At 33.7% G+C, this 25,884-nt stretch overlaps 4 protein-coding genes across 4 annotated transcripts in view; 2 read left to right on the top strand and 2 right to left on the bottom strand.

The window, feature by feature from the left end:
- The window catches only part of LOC136823927 (uncharacterized), a 402,896-nt gene that overhangs the window by 302,555 nt on the left and 74,457 nt on the right, over nt 1-25,884 (top strand). The window lies entirely within an intron of this gene.
- Nucleotides 769-4,595, top strand: LOC136823812 (acid-sensing ion channel 5-like). The gene is made up of 6 exons (XM_067079985.1): nt 769-1,760; nt 2,161-2,326; nt 2,522-2,569; nt 3,559-3,739; nt 4,077-4,168; nt 4,471-4,595. Exons 1-6 carry the CDS (start codon nt 894-896, stop codon nt 4,593-4,595), a joined length of 1,479 nt encoding a protein of 492 aa, XP_066936086.1. The 5' UTR covers nt 769-893.
- On the bottom strand, nt 4,303-7,175 carry LOC136823814 (uncharacterized). Its single transcript, XM_067079986.1, has 3 exons — nt 6,889-7,175; nt 5,134-5,449; nt 4,303-4,974 (listed from the first exon to the last, which is right to left on the bottom strand). Exons 1-3 carry the CDS (start codon nt 7,160-7,162, stop codon nt 4,839-4,841), a joined length of 726 nt encoding a protein of 241 aa, XP_066936087.1. The 5' UTR covers nt 7,163-7,175; the 3' UTR covers nt 4,303-4,838.
- On the bottom strand, nt 8,543-24,609 carry LOC136823785 (zinc finger and BTB domain-containing protein 49-like). The gene is made up of 4 exons (XM_067079955.1): nt 24,423-24,609; nt 10,518-10,652; nt 10,096-10,276; nt 8,543-9,834 (listed from the first exon to the last, which is right to left on the bottom strand). The coding sequence occupies exons 1-4, from the start codon at nt 24,507-24,509 to the stop codon at nt 8,729-8,731; spliced, it is 1,509 nt and encodes a 502-aa protein (XP_066936056.1). The 5' UTR covers nt 24,510-24,609; the 3' UTR covers nt 8,543-8,728.

The following is a 25,884-nucleotide window of genomic DNA, read 5'->3' as shown; positions in this document are numbered from 1 at the left end:
TTCAAGAGCAATCTACTTCCTTGAAGATTTTTTTATGGAATTTTAGTTTAAAAACAACAAGAAAACGAAAGGGATTCCTGGATAGAAATGAAACTTGATCCGGGAAAGTCATAAAATTCACATTTAAAAAATTGTAGTTTATGTCATACAGTCATACATAGACTAGACTATAGCATACTTCTTGAGACTAGTCCTTGAAGCATTTTATAAGTGGGACCCTGTGGATCCCGCTACAATTTTTCCATTTGTCGAGGAGAGAGGAAGCAGGTAAAGTGGCAACATTTTGTTTTACTCTAGGATCAAACAATTTTCCTTCCGAATAAAACACTGACCGAAGAATGAGTTCGGAAGATGACAGAAGGGAAGGAATGACGAAAAACAATATTCGAGAACTTTCCCAGGGTAATTAAAAAAATCAGGAAAAAATACAAAAAGTAGAACAGAGAAGGGTGGAGAAATATTGGAAGTTAAGAAGACTTGTGGACGGGTGTCAACAATAAATTTCTTTAAAATTGTTCAACTCTTAAAAGACCTTACCCCCTGCTGGTAAGGTAGAAGAAGAATTTTCTGGAACCTTAACAAACGGGAAGTGCGATGAAAAAATCTTATCTTTATTTTCCTGATTTATTTTTTATTTCCCGAATAGACTTTAGTAAGGCAAAGAAAGTCTTTTTAAGTCTCACGAATTTAATCAAAATAAAATATATTTATACACGAATAACCGAATGGTCAGATTTGACTGGTTCAACTTCATTCAAAATAAATCGTAGGAGAAAAGGAGGGAAAGATTTCAAACAAAGAACCAAAAAGAAGAAATCTTGGTCATAAAATCAGAAATAAAATCCACTGTGCAGTAGTAGCACGGAACGGAGTATGTAGGTTTTCGATACAAAATGGTGCAAGAGATATTACTGCAAAATAGAGGACTAAAAATGACGAAAGAAGAGAGTTTAGATGACGAGACAATGACGTTATCTGAAAAATGGAAAGAATTTTGCGACGAGACGACCATCCATGGTTTCCGAGCAGCTTTTTTTTCAAGGAATACCTGTCTGAAAGTTTTCTGGAGAATCTTGCTTATTCTGGCGACTCTACTGGCGGGGTTCCTCTTCTACGGTGTATTGATGCAATATTTGAAATACGAATTCAAAGTCTCCAAAGAAATAGATTTTAATATGGATGAAGTCAATTTCCCAAGAGTGACCATCTGTAACATAAACTCGTTATCTCAGAAGAAAATCAACGAGCTTGGTTACCAAGGAGACGTGGATGAACTGATAGACTTCTACCACCAAATGCGTGGAAAGACTTTGAATGTATCCTCACCGGACACGAAGCGCATTTTAAATTACTTTTACGCTAAGAATCTGAACAAAACGCATGACATCATATCAGCTTTCGAGCTCGGTAAAAGAGAAATGTTAGATGATCCGTTCATGAGAAGAGTATTTCCCTTTTCGTGCAAATACGAAAACAAGCCATGCAGCGTGGATAATTTCACTGAGATCTTCTCTTTCTCATACGGAAAATGTATTGCTTTTCCCAAAAATAAAAAAGATGTTTTGAAAGGGAAATTTTCGGGGCCTGGGCTCCAGTTGACGTTAAATATCCACGAGGAGGATATGTTGGACAGTCGAGCCACTTTCAACGGTTTGGCCGTGTTCATCCACCACCAACGAGAGACGTACAGATCTGATCTTTCCAAGAAGGTCTTCGTACCTCCAGGAACTATGAACAACATACACATCACAGTCAGTATGGTAAGTTAGCATATATTCAATATTCATCAATCTTACAGAACCTTTTGAATCTCCAGTCCCATTTTTAGCCAAAGCACACTACCGGAGGATTAATATACAGCAATGAGAGAAGATCATGGATGAATTTCTGCAAAAGTCTTTTATTTCTTTCCTTTTCTCTACCTACTCTGATCAATCTGCAATGGTCTCAAATTGAACTAGATTTTGACTAGCCTAATCAAGCTGGATTCAAGCGAGAAAAATTCCCAAAGAGTGAAAATTTAAAATGAAAGTTTCGTAAGAAAAGAATAAAGAATACATTTCCTAGCACGGGAAAGTGGTAAAGGGAACCTGATGAACTAATTAATCGACAATAAAAAGATTATTTAAATAAAAACAATATATTTTTCTTCATTCCCAGTTAGAATCACTGCCACCTCCTTACTCAACGAAATGCGGTTCAAAAAAATATGAAGTGATTGATCCAAATTTCGCTTACTCAGCAAATTTGTGTGCAGTTGATTGTATCTCAAAGATTTATTCAGAAGAATGCGGCTGTCTGACATCAGATCTGAAAAAGTTTCAAGGTAAATAAAATATACCCCCTTTAAAACCGTTGCCGCAACAAAAGAAGGAAATATGAAGATAGTGATATCTAATCACCGCGCAAACAGCATATCTTAAAGATTTGCAATTTTCGATATTCTGGTTATTCTGTCGCTCTCTAAAATAGCAAAAACATTTTTCACGAATCAATAATGGCACTACTTCCAATATTTCAGATAATATACCGGAATGCAGTATGGAGCAATATGATTGTTATGTTAGAGGTAATTAGAATTTTTGATCCCTATGGTAAGAGAGGAGTCAAAAGCTAGGTTAAACATGACTGACTGAATCAGACTAGTCTATTCAGGTGTATTACATTTACCGTTTGCCTTTGCGAATATCTAATAAACTTAACCACGCAAATACATTCCCAATGAAAAAGAAGTATTCGGAAGTTAAGCAGATGGAGCTCTCCAAATGTTAGGTATACATATAAAACGAGTTGATCCTATGACCTTTCATAATACATTTATAAACCTTAGCAACACGTTCAACTTTTAAGGAGAGTAACAAAAATACAAGGAAAATTTCTTTCGACAACGGTATCGAAAACACGTGTGTAGGAGCCACTGACCTTTATATAACCCTGGACCAAGCAATATCTGCCATCTTTGATCGGAGTTTTTTTAGAATTGGTACCCAAGGAGAAGCCATTGCAATGCTAAAAATTAACGTCTAACGCCGCTACATCATCAAAAGAATTTGAGGGAAAGTAGACCTAGCTCTCTCGATGCATTTACACCGCTATCGAGTGGTGCCGACATTAGGGTACCAATTTTCAAAAAACTCCGATCAAAGATTTTGCTTGGCTGGGATTGAGAAGCTTTGTCCAGGGTTATATAAAGGTCAGTGGTAGGAGCGCATTTGTGGAAATGTAAGATACCCTTGCATTGAAATGATAAAGTAACGTCAACAATCTAGTTTTAAAGCGATTCTAATGCTTAAAATAGTTTGCACTCCACCTAAGAGAATTAGTGAAATGTCTATAGTATGAAATGGCGAGAATTCGCTTAAATGCATTTCACTTAGTGACGGGGGAGAAGGACTATTTTTTTGTCAGCAGTGTGTCGTTTTATTTGTTCGCTAGTGTACCGTGTAACCCATGTCAAAAAGAAATAAAATAAAATAAAATTCCAAACCCCTCAAATGTCAACCGCACCGCTAAGGGTTGATAGGCGCTAGTTGAGTATTAGATATTTTTTCTTTACAGTGTACAACCACCTCCTTGATAACAGGACTTACAGAAAATGTTACCAGACCTGTCCGACTCCTTGCACCATGGAAACTTTCTCACTACAAACCGGACAGGCGAAGATTGGAACAAAGTTTTTATACAAAAGGTTATCTGAAATGAGGAACTTGACATTTCAAGAAAGTCAAGATTATATCAGGTATATATTATAACATGACATCGAGTTTTGGACTCACTTGTAGTTTTAATCTAACTCAAACGTTAATATTCGGTTATTAATATTACCTCAGGGTTTTAGGGCACTTCAATCGTTAAAAAAGTTGTTGTCTTGAAAAATAGGTAAACAAATTTGGTATGTGGAAGAGTTAACATACTGTAAGTGAAGACTCTAGATCCATGAAGGGAATTATCCCTTTGTTATACCATAATCATGGAAGAAAGAGTTTTCCTCGTATGACTATAGAGCATGATCATACATAAACATCTAGGGATTATCTAATTAATAAAGTCTTCCATCTATCTCTTTACATCTTCAGCCATAATGTTGTAGGTCTGAATATCGCTTTCGCAGATGTGATTTATACAAAAGAAAAATTAACGCCATCCGTAGATTGGAAAGTGTTGTTAGGTGAGAAATTTTATCGTCCAAAATATGCACAATAGAGTAAGAATTTTAAGTCCCTTTGTAGAGAATTCACGTCAGTACACGGCAGTTGAAAGCTTGAGGCGATCAATAAATGTACACACTTCTTGACCAGAAAATTAAAACATAAAATAATTCCAGCCTGATCTTCTTTTTAAAATAGCATGTTATAGTTTTGAAAATCCCTAACAATAATGCTTCAACAAGGTAGAAATATAAAAATATTGATACCTCTAATTCTTTGACAAGAAATGTGCTGACCATGCAATTTTTCATTCAACTTTCAGCAACAATTGGTGGAAGCTTGGGCTTGTGTCTCGGATGCAGTCTAATTACCATAATCGAGTTCATTGTTTTTTGCCTCACTTACCTTCCATTCAACAAACGAAAAACTCAACCAAGTACCAAATGAATCGAGACAAATAAATGACGTCACTCACAGTATTTACCTCAGATAAGAACCGTCATCCAGACCCAATTTTTCGTTCATGGAATTTCATAAGTTTTTAAAGAAGATACAAGTAGCGTTCTTATGATTACTCAGCATTCCGTTACCAAAAGGTATTCTTCAATTGCTCAATAGTAGAGACAAATCAAAACAGTCTGATGTAATTGGGGGTGATAACACAACATTTGAAGAAGCAAACTAAAATGCTTACGAATGGTCATCAATCCATTTCCAAAGACATTCTTCCACGAATTTGTGTGGATTGGTCAATAATAAATCTTTCAGAATGTATTCATGTTCGATAGAAGGTGTTGTCCGAATTATGAACTCCCCGTCCGGTAATCTGAAATCGAAAGCGAAAGAAAATGAAAATCATACAATATAATTTGTTGTTTTGTTTTATTTCCCATTAGATCTTGATTTTAGAATAATGGAGGGAATATGTCTAACAAGCAAAAGCTAAAATTGTCCCATCATATCCCTTTAATCTCAATCAACTTACGATTTCGAACAACATTTAGGGCAAGGCAAGGTCATTGTAATTTGTACAATTCTTCCTCTGTGCTGCGTGGTGAAAGATAGACAAGCTTTCTTAGAAAATCTCGCTTGATCATAGATAGAGAGGGTCTTCAGCAAAATGTTTCGTGAGTTTTGTTTTGCAAGGCCAGAACATTTGGGACAGGTTTCTTGATATTTGGCGTTGATGAAATGTAAAGAGCGTTTATAGATGTCTTCTGGTGCCTCTTCCTTTTGATTTGGTTTTGATGTGTTTTCGATTTTATCGTAAATGTCCGAAAGTACGTTTTGGTAGTGTTGTTCTGAGGAAAAAAAAGACAAATATTTTCAATATTTTCAATAATATGACTTCGAGTCAAAGTTTCTCGGTAGTGTTATCAACAAATAAGCTATTGGTCTGTATTGGTTTTAAAGTTTAAGAAATTCGAGCTATAATCAAAATTCCGTCCGAAACTCAAGCAGAACGCAAAATGTTTATGAATAAAAAGGAAATAGCTAAGGTGTCATATTCCCAAATCAGGGGTCTACGAACCAAATGGACTCGTGAATACAATCGAAAGAATATCTTCTACTGTAGAAGTACCCGGGCTATCTACAAAACCTAAAACAACCATGACTTATGGTTACAAATATAAGGAAAAAAGATAAAACTCCTTAACCCTTGAACTAAAGTCTGTCCAGATATAATTGGCAGTGGAAACAAGAATGCCTGTAACTTTTGATAGTCAAATATAATTATGGAAATTGTTTTTGCTTGTTTTAGAGAATCAAAAGCGCTATATTTGAATGTATTTTTGGTTGAAAAATTCGCGATTTTTAGTGGTTAAATTTGCGATTGCAAAAATTGAGCTTTTTTTCTACTTATGCTATAACGTTCATTTTTACACCAGTGGTAGTTCAACCTTAGGTTAAGAAGTTTGTAAAATTTCAAGGCAAACAGAAAAGTCCTTCGGAAGATATGGGACCTGAAATACCCGTTTTTAGTAATAAGTTGGAGATTTGGTATTTCACAGAAAAGTGCTACCAAGGGGTATTTCGGGTCCCATATCTTCTGAAGGACTTTTCTGTTTGCCTTGGAATTTAATAAACTTCTTAACCTAAGGTTGAACTACCACTGGTGTAAAAATGAACGTTATAGCATAAGTAGAAAAAAAGCTCAATTTTTGCAATCGCAAATTTAACCACTAAAAATCGCGAATTTTTCAACCAAAAATACATTCAAATGCAGCACCTTTGACTCTCTAAAACAAGCAAAAAAAATTTCCATAATTATATCTGACTATCAAAAGTTACAGGCATTCTTGTTTCCACTGCCAATTATATCTGGACAGACTTTACCATGCGTTTTTTAAAGGTTCGACCTATTTTCCACTGTAATAAATTCTTTTAAAATGCTAAAAAGTTAAGTCGTGTTAGGGTTAGAGGAAAGTATGTATGTTTCCACGGGAAAAATGAAGGTTCGACCTATTTGCCAGACATCAGTATGCAGACATGATTGACCACAGAGTTAACTATCACAATTAGCTTCATTTTCTGTAAAATATAATTTTGAGTTGAAAATGTATAACTATGAATGAAACACATCTTTGAAATATGTTTCATTATCAACTGTGCCATTTTAATGAAATCTAGTTCGAAATCGAACTTTCAATAAACTTCATGTCGGCAAAATGCCGTCATTGGCAAATAGATGGAAAGTGCTCATGTCGGCATTTGCCAACACTGAAAGGGTTAATAATACCTTCACCAAAACTTTGTGAAATCTCTTCCGCATTGAAATGATCATGTTTTTTCAAAAACTCATCACAAAGTTTTGAGCCATCTTCTTTTAACGAAGAAACTTGTCTTTTCTTTTGTTCCGTTTCATCAGAAGCCAAATAATCATATTTGATTTTCGGTTTTGCTTTGAAAGCTGATGGTAAATGTGGATTTAGAATTAGCGAAATTTTCTCATTTTCTGATGCGCGGTGATTCAATTCGTCCGCTGGTACTGGTACTGTTGATGACATTTTCATTTTTATAATTCGTCTAAAAAATTAATTAAAGGAGTTATTTTTACATAAGTGTTCCCGTTTCATATCAGACACATATTTCATATCAGGACAGTGTCTGCCTATTGTTATATTATGCTGATACAGTTGACGCTCTCTAATTCGACGTTCTACTATTCGATAGGCTCCCTTATTCGATGAAACTTAAAGTCCCCGTCAGCAAGAAACTCTCATAAACGACGCTCCCATATTCGATAAGCTCCCTTATTCGATGAAAATTCAATTCCCCTTGAAGATTGAATTAGAGAGCGTCAACTGTATATAAGGGAGATATGAAGATAGATGTAAAGATTTTCTTTCCTCTTCCTGACCAATCTTGCTGCACATCCATATTTCGATCCAATGTGAAAAAGCTTGTCAATTAAAATTGATAAGTAAACAAACGATAACACTCTTATTTAAAAACAAAACATCAAATAAATTAGCAGAAATCTATAAATTTAGTGGAACGATACTACTCGACTAGCAATAGAAAAAATAAAAACTACAAGCAGAAAATCTACCGGGTGCACCAAAAAAAAGTATACAGGTTTGTCAAGATATTGTGAGCTTATATATATAAAAAATTTAGGGCCGTTCGACTGTTTAACATAGAGTTTTGCTTCCTGTTTTTTTCAACATAATCTTTGATTAACTGAACCGATTTTAAATTTTTTATACCAAAATTCAAGTTAAGCTTTCTTTAACAGAAATAAAAAAAAATCAACAAAATATCATGACAAACTGTATATTTTTTACCAAGCTTAGTTGGTATCAAATACAGATCGATTCAATGTGTCTGAAAAAGGTGGAACAGGCTTTTGGCAAAACGAACATTCAATTTGAATCTTTTGCAAAAAGTAATTTTGAAATAACAACATTTAAAAGTCTGATCCCTTTGTATGGTGTAAACAAATAGTTTTATGTTTAAAGAGTTCAAGCATACATTTTTAGGTTTCACTTAGATATTGAAATCTATTTTCAAACTTTTTTTGGTCAATTTTTCATTCTGAGAAAGACCACGCCTTAAAGCCTGTTAAAAGCTTTAACAAATTTCCAAAGCTCCGATAAACAAAAGTAAAAATATCTTAAGGGGAACTAATTCTAGAAAGAACTAATTTCGGCGAGCAGCAAAAATCCTTAAAAAATTAAATTGCGAGGGGCAAATTTTTCAATTTTGGCGCGATCTTATTTCGGCATTAGAAGAGTGAAATTAGTTCTATTATTGCATAAAAATGAGTGTTATCGAGAAAAACTAGGCTTAAGTTTAGGGAATCAAATTCGCCAAAATAAGTTCTCGCCGAACGTTCCCTTAATGTAGCATAATAGGTTAGCTAATATAATGAAAGCTAAAACTGAAGTATATACACTCAAATAATGATTAATATTGAATAAAAATATCATCAAAACGAAATAAAAAATTAAAATTATAAATGCAGCTTAGAAATAAAGTTTTTAAATATTATACACGATCTTTTTAAAAGGTAATTCCATCACTTTTGAGAGTAGAACTTGCACAAGGTTAATGGAAATTTTCATGCAGTGAAGGAATCAGGAGCCTCCATCACCTTTCTCAAAACCTTTGGGAATATTGATGGTAGGGAAGACAATACGAGATGACATTTCAGCAACCTGTTCCGAGCCTGTGCCTCCATTAGATTGAACAACTGTTCCAAGTTCATTGACTTGTTTGATCGTTTGTAAGAGAGATTCTATGGAGCTCACTCGTTCTTTTTGTTGCGATTCTTCATTCTGCTCTTCGCCTGGTTGTTGAGAAGTTGAAGCCTCAATGATAAATTGTGCTTCTGGTTCCATGTCATTAGACTGAGAATTTCCCTCAGAAATAGCCTGTGAATCAGTAACCTGAACTTCATCTTCACTTTTACCAAAAGATAGATCGACCTGAGATGCACTCGCAACGTCTCCTCTCGTTTTGATCACTTCAGCTACAGCTTTAGTAACTTTCTTACCCGAACGCCTGTTCAATATACAGATTTGCATTTTGACGTGTTTTTTCAAGGAGGAACCATCAGTATAACTTTTACCACACAGGTCACAAGAATAAATCCTATCATTTGTGTGAACACGGATATGCCTGGTCAAATTCTCTTTCTTTTCGAATCCTTTCCCACAAATATCACACTGGAAGGGCTTCATATCAGGGTGCTCAGCACGAAAATGTTCCTTGAAAGCTTTGATGGTTTCAATCTCTTTACTGCAAATATGGCAGATCATGGAAGCTTGCGACCCGTTGTTTTTATTTGGTGTTGATTTTTTAATACCAGTGTTAGCATTTTTAGCTTCAATTTTGTGTTTCGCTTCGACGTGTTTGCGAAGGGTAGAAGGGTCAGCGGCGGTTTTACCACAGAAATTACAGAAATATGGGTACTCCCCAGTATGTTTCATCATGTGACGCATAAGATTCTCTTTCTTACCAAAGCGCTGGTGACAAACCTCACAATCAAATGGATTGACTCCTGGATGTTGGCTGGCGTAATGTTTGCGAAATTCAGTTATTTTTCTGAATTCTGCCTCACAGACATCGCACTTTAGTTCATAGGGCGTGAAATTCTTCTTCTTAGATGACTTGATAGTTTCGTCCTCAAAGTCACTTCCAGCTTCAAAGTCACTCTCATTATCACTTCCATGATTTGAATCTTTGGAAAGAATCGAGGTCAAAAAATTTTACAGTAAAATAAAAAACAAAGACTTTTTTGTTATGAGGCTAGGGGAAATTTTACAAAAGATTGCTGATAGCCCTAACAGTACCAAAGAAAAGAAAAGATATGTTGCTTAAAAAATGGAATGCCATATTATAATTGTGAGAGAAGCTACTCTAATCTTATAAGATAAAAACAAGTGGACATTTTCTATTGAGTGCTATAGGTATATGAGAATGAGTTAAACCAGAAACCTACCTAACACCCACACACCATCCATTTCAGTGGCACTTGAAGGGCCTTTTGAAGAGGAACCTTGTTTCAAATGATTAGCCATCGCTTCAATGTTCACCTTTGCTTTTCCTTTTGCATCACGCTTTCTAGAACTCATTGTTGGACCTCTTTGAGGCAAGCCATTTCCTGGTATTGGCGTGGCAAACTAAATTTGTAAGAAATAAATCAACTTAAGACAAAAGAGATTTGATGAGGGAACAATTTATCTCAAGTGAGGCATTACTAGATCAGTTTTTGAGGTTAAAGAAAATGTCCGAGAGTATTAAAAATATGTGGGCAGATTTATATCAAACCAACACAATCTAGATAAAGTTTTAGTCCCTAACATAAGAGTAGATAGATTGATTACCAAAGAAATGTATTGAATTTGAAAAATAGATTATTACATTTCCATTAGTTTGTTGTTTTGCACCTTTGGAATTTTCTTTCCAGAATTTCGCCAGCAACTGTTTGCAATTGACCAAATGCTCCTCAAAAACCCAACTCTCCTTCCATTGCACTTTGTAACAACGTTTACCATTCTGTAGGGAAAAAGTTATAAACAAGTGATACTTTTATAGACATACCTGATTTTAAAATTAATAGATGACAACTGAAACAAAAGAAAACAAAAGCAAATTTTTCAAAAATCGTTTAACCATTTTAAATCCCATTTGTAAATCAAGAAAGAAAGCTGAACACTGACTTACGTGCTTATAAAAAGAGGCAAAAAAACAAGAATTCGCAAAAAAAAAAACGATTGTAGATATTTATCCAAGAAACAAGTGTACAAAATTCTATCATTCTATCATATATATATAGTGAAGATATGTAATATCTGTCATTTTAGAAAGGAATAGTATTGATATATAAATAACTCAAACTGATAAAAACGAAAAAAAGTTAAGAATATTTTTGTTAATTATGTATATTTACGATTTTTTTGGTATTTTTAATTTTTTAATCATTCCGAAACAGAGGGTAATTTAGCAAAAAGTTAAAGGGAATTTAAATAGTGGTATGTGAAAGAAAAACCTAATCCAAATGAAGATAGAAAAAAAGTAATAGTGGAGAAACAATGAATTGCAAAAAACTTTTTTGATAAACACACTTCCGTACAATCATTTACACAATTTCATCAAAATACATACAAAATGGGGACAAATACAAAAGCAAACACACCAAATACATCAAAAAACATACAAACACAAAACAAAACCCGAAGTCCCAGACTTGTGACTGGCATAGTGACTTTCGAAGTGTTTAAGGGCCCACACTCAGTCGCCTTCAGGAAACATAACAGAAAAAGATACTGACCAGCAGCTTCCAAATAAATAACAAACAACAAACAGACACTACAACGAAATACAGTACAAAAGGGCAATAAGAACATTGTAATAACAATCCCACATACACTACAGGTGAAAAACCATTTGTCGCAAACAACCTCTCACACAAAAATTGAAAAATACAGAATCAAAAGTTGGACAAGAACCCGGTTCGGCGTCGGGACGACCGCACGGGGAAAGGGAAAGTAGGAAATGAATAACTCCGATGCTGATGCTGATTCCTTAGACACGAGAGAAAAAAAAAAACAAAAAAAAAAACACAAAACACAAAAAACAATTCACAATTTGAAAATATTTAAAAATTCTTCGATGTTTTTCCCATATTTCATAAAACAGTCCGGAAACCTGGAAAAACATTTGACAACTTGCTTCTTCAAGAAAGCATTTGAAGCTCCCTGGTTCCGCATTCGAATGAAAAGCTCAGTGACTCTAGGAGTCAGATCTTCAAACATAAGTGTGCTACGCGTTATCCGTAAAATTTCTGAAAAAATGGATCCATAAAAAATGCACGATGGGATGTTACTGTCGGCATGTGGCATCCTTACAATGAAGAAGGGAAAGGCATCTCTCTTATCAAAAAGTTTATATCTAAAAATATTGTTTTCAACGGTGATATCTAAATCTAAAAACGATGCATGGTTTCCATGGTGCTCAGCTTTGAGATCTAATTCTTTAGGGTAAATCTGTTTGTAGCAATTATGAAACTCATCTCTGTCATTTAATAAGGCACACAAATCATCAATAAATCTACCTACAGAGTGGAAGTTATAGGCACTAAGCGAACTAGCAGAAATGAGACCTTTGACATACTGAGATTCAAAATGGTACAAAAACAGATTTGCCCCAAAAGGAGCAGGATCTATTCCCATTGGAATTCCAATGCACTGTTTAAGAATAGAATTGCCAACTTTGAAGAAGCAATTTTTTATCAGAAAGGACACACACTCAGACAGTGAAGTACTAGTAAAGAACCTATCATCCCAGATCATCCTTCCCTTTTGTAGTCCAGTGAATGCTAAAGTATTTGAAAAACCAAGTTTATTTCTACAACCTAAATCAAACACAAAGTTAATAATTTTGGTTAAAATTTCAATGAGAAGATCGTGTGGAAGGGTTGTGTAAAGTGTTGCAAAATCGAATGTAGAAATTCGTTTTGCTTTTTTCTTTGCATTGATTCTGTTAAGATGTCCAATAACAGGCGAAGAATTTTGTACAACCCAGAACTTATTGAAACTAGAAAAGAAACAAGATTTATGATGGAATTGCTCAACATGTTTGTATAGGACTTTGAAGACCAAGGAGACAGCACGAGACAGCGGTTTGGTACTACATGATTTGGAAGCAATGATGAAGCGGCAACCAATAGGATTCTTATGCATTTTAGGAATCCAATACATAATGGGGAGAGTTTTAATTTTGTCAGATTATGGTAATCCAAATATTTTACACAAGTTTTCGCTATTTTCTAAAATGGAGTTCAAATCAAGGTTAGAAGACTGATAGGTGTTATTTCCAGAGATTTCTCTCAGTAATCTAGAAACATAAAACTTTTTACAAATCAAAGCAAAGTTCTTAGATGCTTTGTCGATTGTGACAATGACAAATCTTTTCTGTAAGGTTTCCAGATATGCCAGCTATTCTGGATCCTTTAGAATAGGTTTAGTGTCATGTATTTTCGTTTTCTTTTTGAGTTTTCTAATCTTAATTTCAACCTTCGAAATAATTGTGTCCCTCCAAAATTTAAATGCCCTAGCTTTGAATTTAGTTTTTTGCTCTAAAGTATCAATGCATTCATCTAAACTAGTAATGATATTTTCTAAAGCTCTTTTAAAATTTACACGTTTTGGTTCACGGTAGTTGGGGCCTTTTGTTAAAAGTTTACGTAATTTAGAATTTTCTACAATTCTCAAATCACCAGTTATAATGTGTTGGTGGAAAGGATCACAAAATTCTGAATTAACACATTCACAACGATCAGAGTCAAGTGTAAACGAGACCTCATCATCGATAAAAATAGAATTTACAGTGTCTTGACAAGTGACAACTGGTCTATTTTCTTTGGTCGTCAAAGGTTCAGGAAGAAGTTCTAAAATGTCAGGTTGGTTTAAAATAGAAGGAAGATGAATGAGTTCTGTCGCTTTGTTGTCAAAAAATACATTGCAAATATGTTTTGGTGCTACTTTCTTTGCTTGACTAGGTAGTGGAATATAGATAAGAGTTTTGATGATATCCAAAATGTAAAGATAAAGAGTCAAGAGAAACCAAAGGACCACGTGAGATAATTTCGGAAGCAATTTTGATTTCTTTAGCCTGTTAAGTGCAACTCTGATATCATAGAAAGAATCAATGATGTCATTCTGAAGATGATTGTCAAGAAAATTGAAAAAGTCTGTGTGGCTAGAAAGTAGTTGATGGTTATTTCTATTATTACGACTGTGTGTCATTCGAGAGATAAATCTGGTGATTTTAGGAAATAGTTTTCCAACTGGAAGATTTTGATCATGTCCCTTAGCTCTCTCATTAAGACCGTAGGAGAAGACAGTTCGGAGCTCCTTCATCCAGAAATTCTCTCGGTCTACACGTTGTTTTCTAGCTTCTGGAGAGACTTTCTTTTCTACATAACCATCCCCATTGAAAACTTCAATGACCTGAATATTAAAACCTGCACCTGGGCAAGCATCTTTGAAATGATTTATCATATGCTGACAACCAATCTTTGCAGTTCTATGGATGTTCATTCGGATATTTAATTGTTTTGTAGTTTCTCCAACATATTGTAGGTTACAACGTTTGCAAGAAAGAAGATATATAAGATTTTGAGAATGGCAGGAAATGGTAGGTATATATATTCTATCATAAATTTGAACAATTTTTCACCCCTTCAGGCAGGTCCTCAATGCTCAAACAGCTTTTTAACTGACATTTTCTTATAAAAAGAGGCAAAGAAATGAGAATTTACAAAAAATGAAATACACACTTAAAAAAAGATATTTACCCAAGAAAGTAGTGAACAAAATTTTATCTGAATTCAACAATTTTTCAGCTGTCAAAGCGGTAAAAACTGTTTTCCAGCTTTTGTTATAATAAAATCAACGGTTTGGCTTAACCCTATTAGCCCCAGGGGGGGGGGTAGAATCTACCACGCTGGAGTTCTTTTGTGAATATCTCTGAGAAAAATTTTTCAAACGACTTGAAACTTTCCGACTTTTAACGAAATCTTATTAAGAGTACTTGTGCAAAATTTTAGGGTCATAGGTTGTTCAGATCAGGTTTTATGACTTTATTGTGAAACATGACATAAAACCCAGCTAAAACCGCTTAAAACTCCAAATTTAAAAGTGCTGATAACTTCTGAACTATTTATTCAATCATTTTCGAATTTTGACACGTGATAGGCATTGACAATATAAATTTGAAAAATTGAAAGAAAAAAAATTGTAAATGATGACGTCATCATTTATGACGTCATAAAATTTTGAAAATTTTACTCATCTTCAGCATAGATTTTAAGAAAAAGTCTTCATGGAAATTTCAAAACCGGCAATTTTGTTAAAGAACAACCTTTTATCTTTCTGAATCTTTAAACAGAATCTAAATATCTTTATTGGTTCGATTGCAATAGACAGTTTAGTAAACCATATATTTGGGTTTTTTTCCGACAGGTGGAAATTTTGTGATGACGTCATCGGTTTTTGAATGATGTCTTTAATTTTTTTTTTCTTCCTGGAAATTTGTTTTATGATGGAGAACATCTGTACCAAATTTCATGACCATAGCTCTTCTAGATCAAAAATAATCGAGGGTGGTAGATTCTACCCCCACCAAAGTCAAAAAAGCTTGGGGCCAATAGGGTTAACCAGGCTTTTAACTTCTTCTTTGTAAAAACTCCAAATTTCAAGCAAAACACCACATATGCATATACAACTTAAAAACGTTCAATCTCATACGTATGAAGAGCAATTAAGTTAAAGAACATTGAAATAAGTGATTCTTATAACTAAAAATCCATGCCAATTTTTAGGAATTTATTTACCCTTACATTTATGCGAAAATTCAGAATTGCTAAATTAATGAACTTATTTCCAGGAAATCGAACAATAAATTGGGCTCCATCCCATTTTGGACCATCTTACATCACTGTGCCAGAAATCTAAAAAATTTTATGATCCAAAATAAACGAACAAATAATCACCAGTTAATTGATAGGACCTCCAGGTAGGTCCAACGATTGAATAAACTAGACGCTTAGGCAAGACCAACATAATTTATTGTTCTACGGGCAAGACTGACTGACTTTTCCCAGAATTTTGATGAATTTAAAACATCAAAATGGAAATGGTACAATAGTCGCTTATCGATAAAAAGCTTCAAAGCATGACAAATTTTTTAGATCTTGACCTTTGGGCCCTAGAGTTTAAAAATTTTAATTTAGAGCATGAATCTGGTAATTTCACCCAAATAGATGAACAAATTAGGAAAAAATAAAGTTTTGAATTTCACTTTAACCCTTTCCGGACGCACGGGCCACTGGGTGGCCCATGAATCGTGTTCCTATATGACGCACGGGCCACCGGATGGCCCATAGCTTTGTAAAATTGTTTAACTGTTTTCGCGCCAAAATACAATAACATGGTTTTGAATAATGATTTTGAGATAAATTTCCCGTAACCTGCAAAAAACCGCTTTTCGATATCTTGTTTACAACTAGAATTATAAATTTTCAATATTTGTTGTAAATTTACTCAGGCTAAATCTGTAAGGGAAAAATTGCTCAAAAATTTGGACAAAAAATCACTTTACTCAGATTCTTGGAAAGCTTTTGACATGAAATTTTTTTTACCCGGCCAGTAATTCAATTCTCTAAATTATATTCAAAGTTCAAGGCGTAAAGCAAAGGCCTTTTACTCTATTTCTTTATTCAAAGTCAAAAATTTTGCCTTTCCGAAAAAAAATCTGCCGATTTTTCGGTCACGTGACCAGGTGTCAGCCATATTTAAAATTTTTTTTTTGGTTTTTCAAAACCCCTATTACATGTGAAAAAAACGAGGTATTACTTATCGTGATATCTTTTATCAATCACTTTCTATTGCAATTTTAGTGAAGCCAGTCAAAAATCAAATTTTTGTTTGCGTCATATAGCCGTGAAATCATGCGTCCGGAAAGGGTTAATTCCCGGATAATCTTTTATTAATGACTTCAAATTTCAAAAAACATAAATATCAGGGCTTAATCAAACTGGCTTGGTCCAGAAATTTAACCTAGAGTAGTTATAATCAGACAAATTTGGCAAAAAACTCTTTGTAGTTTACACTTCATTTGAGATAAAATATGCATAATCTAATACTTGTCTTAGATTGAAATCTATGGCTAATATATTAAGCTGCATTGAAAAGCAATTTTTACCGTCCAGTATGACATATTTTCCAAATTCTGACACTTTTTCAAGAAGAAAATCTAAAATACTAAAAAACATTCCCATAAAGTTTGACTTCATGAAAAGAAAACTGGCTATGATCAGGTTACTTCATTCTCTAGATTTGAAGGACTCATTTTAAGGTTTAAAAAAAAAAAACTTTGCTATATTTCAGTTGATCAATAAAAAATTAGAAAATGAAACCTTGTCGGTTGCGGACATAACTTTTTGTCAAATTTACTTTAGAATCAGCAATAAACATTAAACTGAGTAATTATTTGGCTTTTAATACTTTGCTGTACTTGAACCAAGACTTAATCATTGAAATTTGTTGTCTTGAAAGGTCTTTGTAACTATGATTTCCTGAAAATTGAAGATTTATCTTTGAAAGAGAATCCAATCATATATCATTTTTTGTCATAACCTACTTTTAAAAGTTAAATTTTGAGCTTGACATTAACTGTTGTACATCTTCATAATCAGTAAATATGATTTTTCCTTGAAAAGCCACTCAAACTTTTCAATAGAAAGGGTTAAATGGGTAATAATGCTATGTTGCGGACATAACTTTTTTTCTTCCAGGGTAGAACCATAGAACATTTTACCTCATTTATTTAAAATTTTGGAGTGTCTTTTTCTGTTGCTAAAATTTAAGGAATATTTGAGACTAAATCAATATGGTTTGGTTTGATTTCAGTTATTACATGTTTTTCTTTGAAAAGAACAAAAGAAGACTCAACAATGATATTAAAACTTTCCAATATTTCTAATAGAAAAACGACCCTAGAGGACACAAAAAAATGAAAAAAGCAAGGAAATGCATGGTATTACCTCTTTAGTATTGTCAAGGTGTTAGCATAACTGCTTAAGAGGGTTAAAAATCTGATAAATACTTTAAATAGTTATGTCCGCAACATACTATTTACTACAGAATATGACTCTGTTTTGAACTATTGGAACAATTCTAACTAGTCTGTAAGTGAATGTGTAGTGGATTATGCTGTGCGAACACTACACAATGAATTTAATATGCAAATTAATGCATGATTTATCCTTTTTTCAAGCTCACAGGTTCAGAACCATCATTTTCAAAGAAACAAAAAGTTTATTTTTCTGTTAAAATTTTCATTTTAGACCTTAACTTGGCATCAGAGTATTTGTTTTCTATTTCTAATAGCCTAAGCATTACTTCCATATAATAAAACATCATGTCAGCTTGCAAATACACTTTATCAGCAACATTTTAGATGAAAATAGTTATGTCCGCAACATGAAATACATATGATGGAAATCTTGCCAATGGAAAATTATGAAACTTTTTTCTGGTTGTAACCAACTTAAAATGACCTTAGATGCAATAATTTGTCAAAGAAACCTAAAATTGGTGTTTAGAGGTTGAGAAAACTTCATGATTTGTTGCGGACATAACTTTTTGTTGCGGACATAACTGATTTTTGGAGAAACTATTTTGCTTCACCGTCTCCCAACAAATAGCCTTTGAGACTTCAAATTTGTATAAAATGACCCCAAATGTAACCCTTGACATAGAAAAATGATTCAGCTGAGTAAGGATAACTCCTTGAAAAATTTAAAGGATTAAATAGTGTGTGAACATAACTCAAAAATGTGAACGGAAACAAGACGCTGTTCACTTCAAAATAATTTTTCGTGTTGACCAAGATAACTGGCGTTTTTTTGCAACTTGCTCTAGTTTCCCGTTATCTGGGAAGGATTTAAAATGTAAGAACCAGTGAGCTATAGCTTTTCAATTTTTTTCTGTGTCAAATCTGTGCGGACATAACTTTGTGAACGGAAAAAGTTATGTCCGCAACATTTTTGATTTTATATGCCAAAAAAAATTTTTTTGACGGTTCTTACTGTGTTTTTCATTTTTCATATCCTCTGGCTGTGTGAACAACAAAAACCAAGCTGGAAAAAGCATGTTGTTGATGAATTATTATACAATGATGTTGATCAATTTTTTAAAAACCTTATTTTCCGTTCACATTTTGAAAGAAAGCCCTCTCTAGGAAAATTTGAGTACCTGTTATATCAGAAAAAATGACTGTTTAAGCTTGCCCATATCAAGATTGACCAGAAACAATAAGATTTGATATGAGTATATACCGATAGAGATTTCACCAAAGCCTCACAGTAGGAAAATTAATAAATCGAAAAGTGGGCCACATTACCAGATTCATGCTCTTTATTATACTGCTGGACTCAGGCAACTTATGGCCTTTGCAAAATATTAACGAATCAAATAATACTTGACAGCCAGTTGTTTCATCCCCTTTTTGGGAAAAGCCTTTGGCTATTTTTACTCGTCATCTCATATAAATGCCTTTTCAAAAAATTTCTGGGCCAAAAATTCTGTTTCAGCCATCTTGGGAAAATTAAGGAAAACACTTTTTGCTGACGTCATCAAAATTTACACCAGATGTATCAGGAGGTTGAAATAAAAGCAGGAGACCAAAGAAAATACGAAAATGGCGTTCACATTAGTTTAATACAAGCTCAACTTTGAAAAAAATGATAAAATGGAAATTTGTAAAAATCTAAAAGGCGACACACTATTTAATTAGATAAACAAAAAACCTGTAATATATCTTAATTTGGTGATACTTATAAGACTAAGGAATGCAACAATATCATCCAATTAAAAAGAATAATAAACCGGTAATTTTTAATACAGGCAGTAATTGATAAAGCGCTTTCCCAGCATTAATCTTCGCTAGTAATGACTAACTGTCATGTGTGCCAAATTTCATCCAAAAACTAGATCAAAAGTTAAGGGGTGGTACAGTAAAAGCCCTTCTAGTTTTAAACTGCCCCTAAAAGCCTAGAAAGAATAGGGTTAAAAAAGAACCGCAGAGATTTTAAGTTATCATGTGAAATTTAGGAAGTAAAAAAATTTGATTTTTCCAACTCAAAGTAAAACACTTTTTTTTTAAATATTTAGAGTCAGTCGGAGGACTCGAACCAAACTATCAATTGGGCCTTCCTATTATTCCCAGCTCTTAAAAGAAGAGTGCCGGAATTAGATGAGGGAAGTCGAAATTAAGACCAGCAGCTTACGGTATAGTGAGGCAAAATTGCTAAAAAAGCAGGTTAAAATGAATATCTTGGAACATCAAAGGTTCAGCTACACTGAAAAAAGGATGTTTCAAAAGTGATTTCGGCAAAAAAAACTGTTGGGAAAGCAAAATGCCAGCTGATCGATGGCAGAAGCAACCCAAGGTACCATAACTTTGTGCAATACAGACATGCCTTATCTAATTCCATCATAGCAACTATCTGGTATTTTAAATGTTATAATAGCTGACACCTTCTGCTCTGGGTAAGCTGATTAAAAATATCACTCTTTTTACTTTTCTATATTAGGTCAGGACCCTCTCAGCGCTCTGGAAATGTCCGGAGCACTTCCGGTGTTCCGGAGCACAATTTTTGGCGATTGGTCTTCACCGGAACTCCGGAACTTTCAAGTGCACTTCCGCAAACTGCGCACACACATATTTTTTAAAAATCAGCCAACTCATGGTAGTTTAAAGATATTTCGACCAGTGATGCTTTCTAATTTAGCTAACAGTTACATCAAAATGCCTCGAAAATGTTGATATGAAAATTGCGTAATCAGAGAACGTATGTCTCGCTCATTATAAAAAGGCCGAGACAAACTTTCAATAATTGGATTGTAACATCGAGTTAAGTCTCTTTTGTTAAGTCACCAAGGGGTAAATAAAACAGACCTTGATACATTTATCGTTCGTTTCAACTTGACCATTCGTTTAAAACTCAGCGTCCCAAATATTTGGGGTAGGTAAAATATGTACAAAGAAATTCATACTTTTCCAACTTGGCAAATCTTTAAAAAAGAAGCGAACAATAAAATATAAGAGCATGAGTCTGCTAATGTCACCCATTTTTGGTTTTGTCAACTTTCCAACTTTAAGGCTACAGTGAAAAATCTAGGTGCATGCAATAATGATACCAGCTGATGTTTTTTATCAGTCTTGATACTGACAAGCTTAAACAGTCATTTTTTTCACTTTACAAAGTACACAATTTTTTCAGGACAGCTTTTTACATCAAAATGTGAACGGAAAATGAGGTTTTTAGCAAATTGTCTAAGTTCATTATTTAATAATCTAGGGCAATCATGTCTGATCATACTTAATTTTTCTTTTTATTACAGCCAAGGGATATGAAAAACAAAATCTACAAAAAGATTTTTCAAAATGAAGTTTTTCCCAGAATAAATGCAAAAAGTTGCGGACATAACTTTTTCCGTTCACAAAGTTATGTCCGCACACAATTGATTTGCTAGAGAAGTGAAAGTGTTAATATCTATAGTTATTTGATTTTTAACCCTTCCCATCCATTAGAGAACCAAACCAAGTAACACTAAAATACCAGTTGTCCTTCATTGAAAAATATTCCATTTTGAAGTGAACAGGGTATGATTTCCGTTCACAATTTTGAGTTATGTCCGCACATTATTTTATCCTTTAAATTTTCAAAGGAGCTATTCTTACTCAGCTGAATCATTTTTCTATATCAAGGGTCATATTTGGGGTCATTTTATACAAATTTGAAGTCCCAAAGGCTATTTGTTGGGAGACGGTGAAACAAAATAGTTTCTCCAAAAATTAGTTATGTCCGCAACAAAAAGTTATGTCCGCAACAAATCATGAAGTTTTCTCAGCCCCCAAACACCATTTTTAGGTTTCTTTGATAAATTATTGCATTTGAGGTCATTATAAGTTGGTTAAAACCAGAAAAAAGTCTGATAATTTTCCATTGGCAAGATTTTTGTTTTTTCACCTCATATCATATGTATTTCATGTTGCGGACATAACTATTTCATCTAAAATGTTGCTGATAAAGTGTATTTGCAAGCTGGCATGATGTTTTATTATATGGAAGTAGTGCTTAGGCTATTAGAAATAGAAAACAAATACTCTGATGCCAAGTTGAGGTCCAAAATTAAAATTTTAACAGAAAAATAACCTTTTTGTTTCTTTGAAAATGATGGTTCTGACTGGTTCTGAGCCTGCGAGCTTGAATAAAGGATAAATCGTGCATTAATTTGCATATTAAATTCATTGTGTAGTGTTCACACAACATAATCTACTACACATTCACTTACAGACTGGTTAGAATTGCTCCAATAGTTCAAAACAGAGTCATATTCTGTAGCAAATTGTATGTTGCGGACATAACTATTTAAAGTATTTTATCAGATTTTTGACCCCTTTAAGCAGTTATGCTAACACTTTGACAATACTAAAGAGTTACATTTGTAAAAACCATGCATTTCCTTGTTGTTTTTAATTTTTTGTGGTCGTTCTTCTATTAGAAACATGAGAAAGTTCTAATATCATTGATAAGTCTTCTTTTGTTCTTTTCAAAGAAAAACATGTAATAACTGAAATCAAACCAAACCAAATCTTTTGGTTTTGTATTGATTTATTCCTTAAATTTTGGCAATAGAAAAAGACACTCCAAAATCTTTAATTAATGATGTATAATGTTCTATGGTTCTACCCTAAGAAGAAAAAGTTATGTCCGCAACACAGCATTATTATACATTTAACCCTTTCTATTGAAAAAGTTTAGTGATTTTCAAGGAAAAGTCATATTTAATGATTATGAAAATTTACAACAGTTGATGTCAAGCTCAAATCTTAACTTTTAAGATTAGATTTTAACAAAAAATTATATATGATTGGATTCTCTTTTACAAATAAATCTTCAATTTTCAGGAAATCATAGTTACAAAGACCTTTCAAGTCGACAAATTTCAATGATTAAGTTTTGGTTCAAGTACAGCAAAGTATTAAAAGCCAAATAATAACTGCAATTTAATGTTTATTGCTGATTTTGAATCAAATTTAACAAAAAGTTATGTCCGCAACCAACAAGGTTTCATTTTCTAATTTTTATTGGCTAACTGAAATATAGCAAACTTTTGGTTTTTTGGAACCCTTGTGATGAGTCCTTCAAATCTAGAATGAAATTACCTGACCATAGTCAGTTTTCTTTTCATGAAGTCAAACTTTATGGGAATATTTTTTAGTATTTTAGATTTTATTTTGAAAAAAGTGTCAGAATTTGAAAAATATGCCATACTGGAGGGTAAAAATTACTTTTCAATGCAGCTTAATATATTAGCCATGAACTGAAATCTAAGACAAGTATTAGATAATGCATATTTTACCTCAAATAAAGTGTAAACTACAAAGAGTTTTTTGCCAAATTTGTCTGATTATAACTACTCTAGGTTAAATTTATGGACCAAGCCAGTTTGATTAAGCCCTGATACTTATGTTTTCTGAAAATTGAAGTCATTAATAAAAAAATTATCCAGGAATAAAAGTGAAATTCAAAACTTTATTTTTTCCAAATTTTTTCACCTATTTGGGTGACATTACCAGACTCATGCTCATAATTACCCTTTCCAAATAAACCTCTTCGGTGGCGAGCGTAGTCTACTCTGACGTAATTGTAAAATTTATGTGATGGGAGTTTGACATAGTAATGTAATGTTGTTTGGGGAATTATGAAGTTCTCTGGAATTTCGATTGCATTTATCCAGGTTGATTTTTTATGACTTCTAATGGTACTTTTTCTAACGAGTTTGATTACTCTGTTCTCACACTTATGTCTTTTTTTTTCGCGTCCTTTTCCGTGATTACTTTTATTTATATTTTTAAAGACAGGTAAGAAGGCATATTGATGTAACTGGCTAAAATATGACAAATTTGATTTCATCAATGGCTGAACCATCATATTCAAAGACTGTGTAAGTATTTTATTTGACCAAAGTGTCCATCACCTGGAGACAAATGTTCTTTTGTAACCATGTTTAAACGTTTTTTTGTGACGTGATACTGTCAACTGCTCTAACTTGGGACGATTGGTCGAAACATAGGACTGTTGATAATCGAATCTTAATCGAACGGCCAATTCCTGGGTAATATTCGGTTGTGTTCGATTGCGTTCGAGTAATGTTCGATTCATAGTTGACTAATTCGATTGGTTTGATTGATTGTCAATTACATTGGATTAATGTTCGATTACGATTATGTTCGATGAGTTTGATTGCGATTAAATCAAATTGGATCACTCTGTTAGAGCTTATTAGCGTGGGCGGCCGAGTGCTTAAGTACCATACCAAAGCGAATAAAATCTAATACACAATTGAATCAATCGAGCATAATCAAATACAATCGAACGTAATCGAAGCAATCGAACAGTAAGTCCTGGGTAATATTCTACGTAATATTCGATTGCGTTCAATTGCGTTCGATTGATTCGGCTTTCGATTCGTTCGATTGACACCGTCTGGTACTGGTGGTAAGCACACAAAGACCAAAGTTATATGATATGGTAAGCAGCAACAATAATATCATACTTTATGCTAGATGTAGGCTAGACTTTTTTAATCAATTGAAAACAACATGGTGAATATGGAAAATTCTTTAGAAAAACGTTTAACTAGTTTCTATTAAAACATCTGATTTTTTTGTCAAAGAAATAAAAACAACCTCTCCATAACTGGAAGCAATAATGTCTTTGACTTCCATCGAGGTTAAAATTGCTTTTGGTGCATTTTCTTCATCCATGTCTGGCATTTCACAGTCTGACAGTACAATGTGCAAGAAGAATATTTACTAAAAAAAGGTAGAAAAAAAGCTTGCTTCAACTCTTTCTGCTGGTCGTTTGCTCGTTTGTTTTGTGTGATCGCTACTATGGTACCATCACCGAACCCGGAGCAAGAGCTGATATAAGCGCTATGGGGTTCTGGACTAGAGGCCAGAGAGCATTTTTTGATATCAGGGTATTCAATGCCTACGCTCAACGGTATTCTAGGAAGAGCCTCAAAAGCGCTTTCGAAGCAAATGAAAGAGAGAAGAAAACCCACTATAACCATCGAATCATAAACGTGGAACAAGGATCCTTCACACCCCTAATCTTCACAACCAACGGGGGAACCGCTAGAGAAGCTTCAAATTTCATCAAATCTTTAGCTATCCTGATTTCCGACAAGAGGGATGAACTGTTCAATCAGACTTTAAACTGGATAAGAACAAAACTTGCTTTTGCTCTGATTAGATCCACAGTCCTATGTTTACGTGGGTCTCGTGTGCTCAAAAAGCAGAAAACTGAAAACTTGGATGATATTATTATCACTGAAGCTACTGCTTATATAAACTAGTTTTTTTTCTTTTACTATTTTCTAACCCTTTGTTTTTTCTATGTTTTAATATTTGAACCTGTACTTATACATATAATGTATGTTACGTTTTTAGACCCAGTCAACTGAGGCTCTGGGAAATATATAGAAATATCAGATAAAAAAAAAACTATGGTACCATTATGTTCTTTGTTATACCGAGTTTCGAGTCAACTCGCCGAAATCGAGTAACTCGATCGAAAAAAATCTTTTCGATAGGCTTTTGCTTTTCTAAGGCAACCTCTAAACCGGGATTTCTCCCATTTTGTGTATCCTTTAGTCCTTTAGATAAGCATGGAGGTATAAAGAAACAGGAGAAGTATGCTATTGTAACCATGCTCGCCCTCCCGTCTGTCGAAAAGGGTAGTATCCCCCGGGCGAAGGCTACTATTTGAAAATCGTCTCTAGAGGGCTTAACTTTTAACTAAAGGCTTAACTTTTGCAAATGTTAAGCCTTTCTCTAAGCCTAGTAACTTTTTCAAGGTGCTCTTTCAGACTCGTTATAACGGTTTAAAAAAATTAAATAAGAGATTGAAAGAAGTAAGTTGCTTATAGCAAATGACGTGCGAGGTGTGACTATCATCACTTATTTCTACCGGTGCCTGTCAGTCCCTTTTAGGATTGGAAAAATCGAGGGAAAAATCAGATTCAATTTCCTGCAACAATTTTGTCAAATTAATCCTAAATAAGGGTCGTAAAATTTACTAAACCTTCCTATTTTTCCTCCTTTTTAGTCCCACTAGGGTCCGAGAGTCGAAAGTCAGGCGATACAT

Source organism: Clytia hemisphaerica, unplaced genomic scaffold, assembly GCF_902728285.1.
Source record: "Clytia hemisphaerica strain Z4C2 unplaced genomic scaffold, Clytia hemisphaerica genome assembly, whole genome shotgun sequence".
Classification (NCBI taxonomy): domain Eukaryota; kingdom Metazoa; phylum Cnidaria; class Hydrozoa; order Leptothecata; family Clytiidae; genus Clytia; species Clytia hemisphaerica.
The sequence above is the reverse complement of the archived record's forward strand: the minus strand, read 5'-3'. Positions and strand labels throughout refer to the sequence as shown.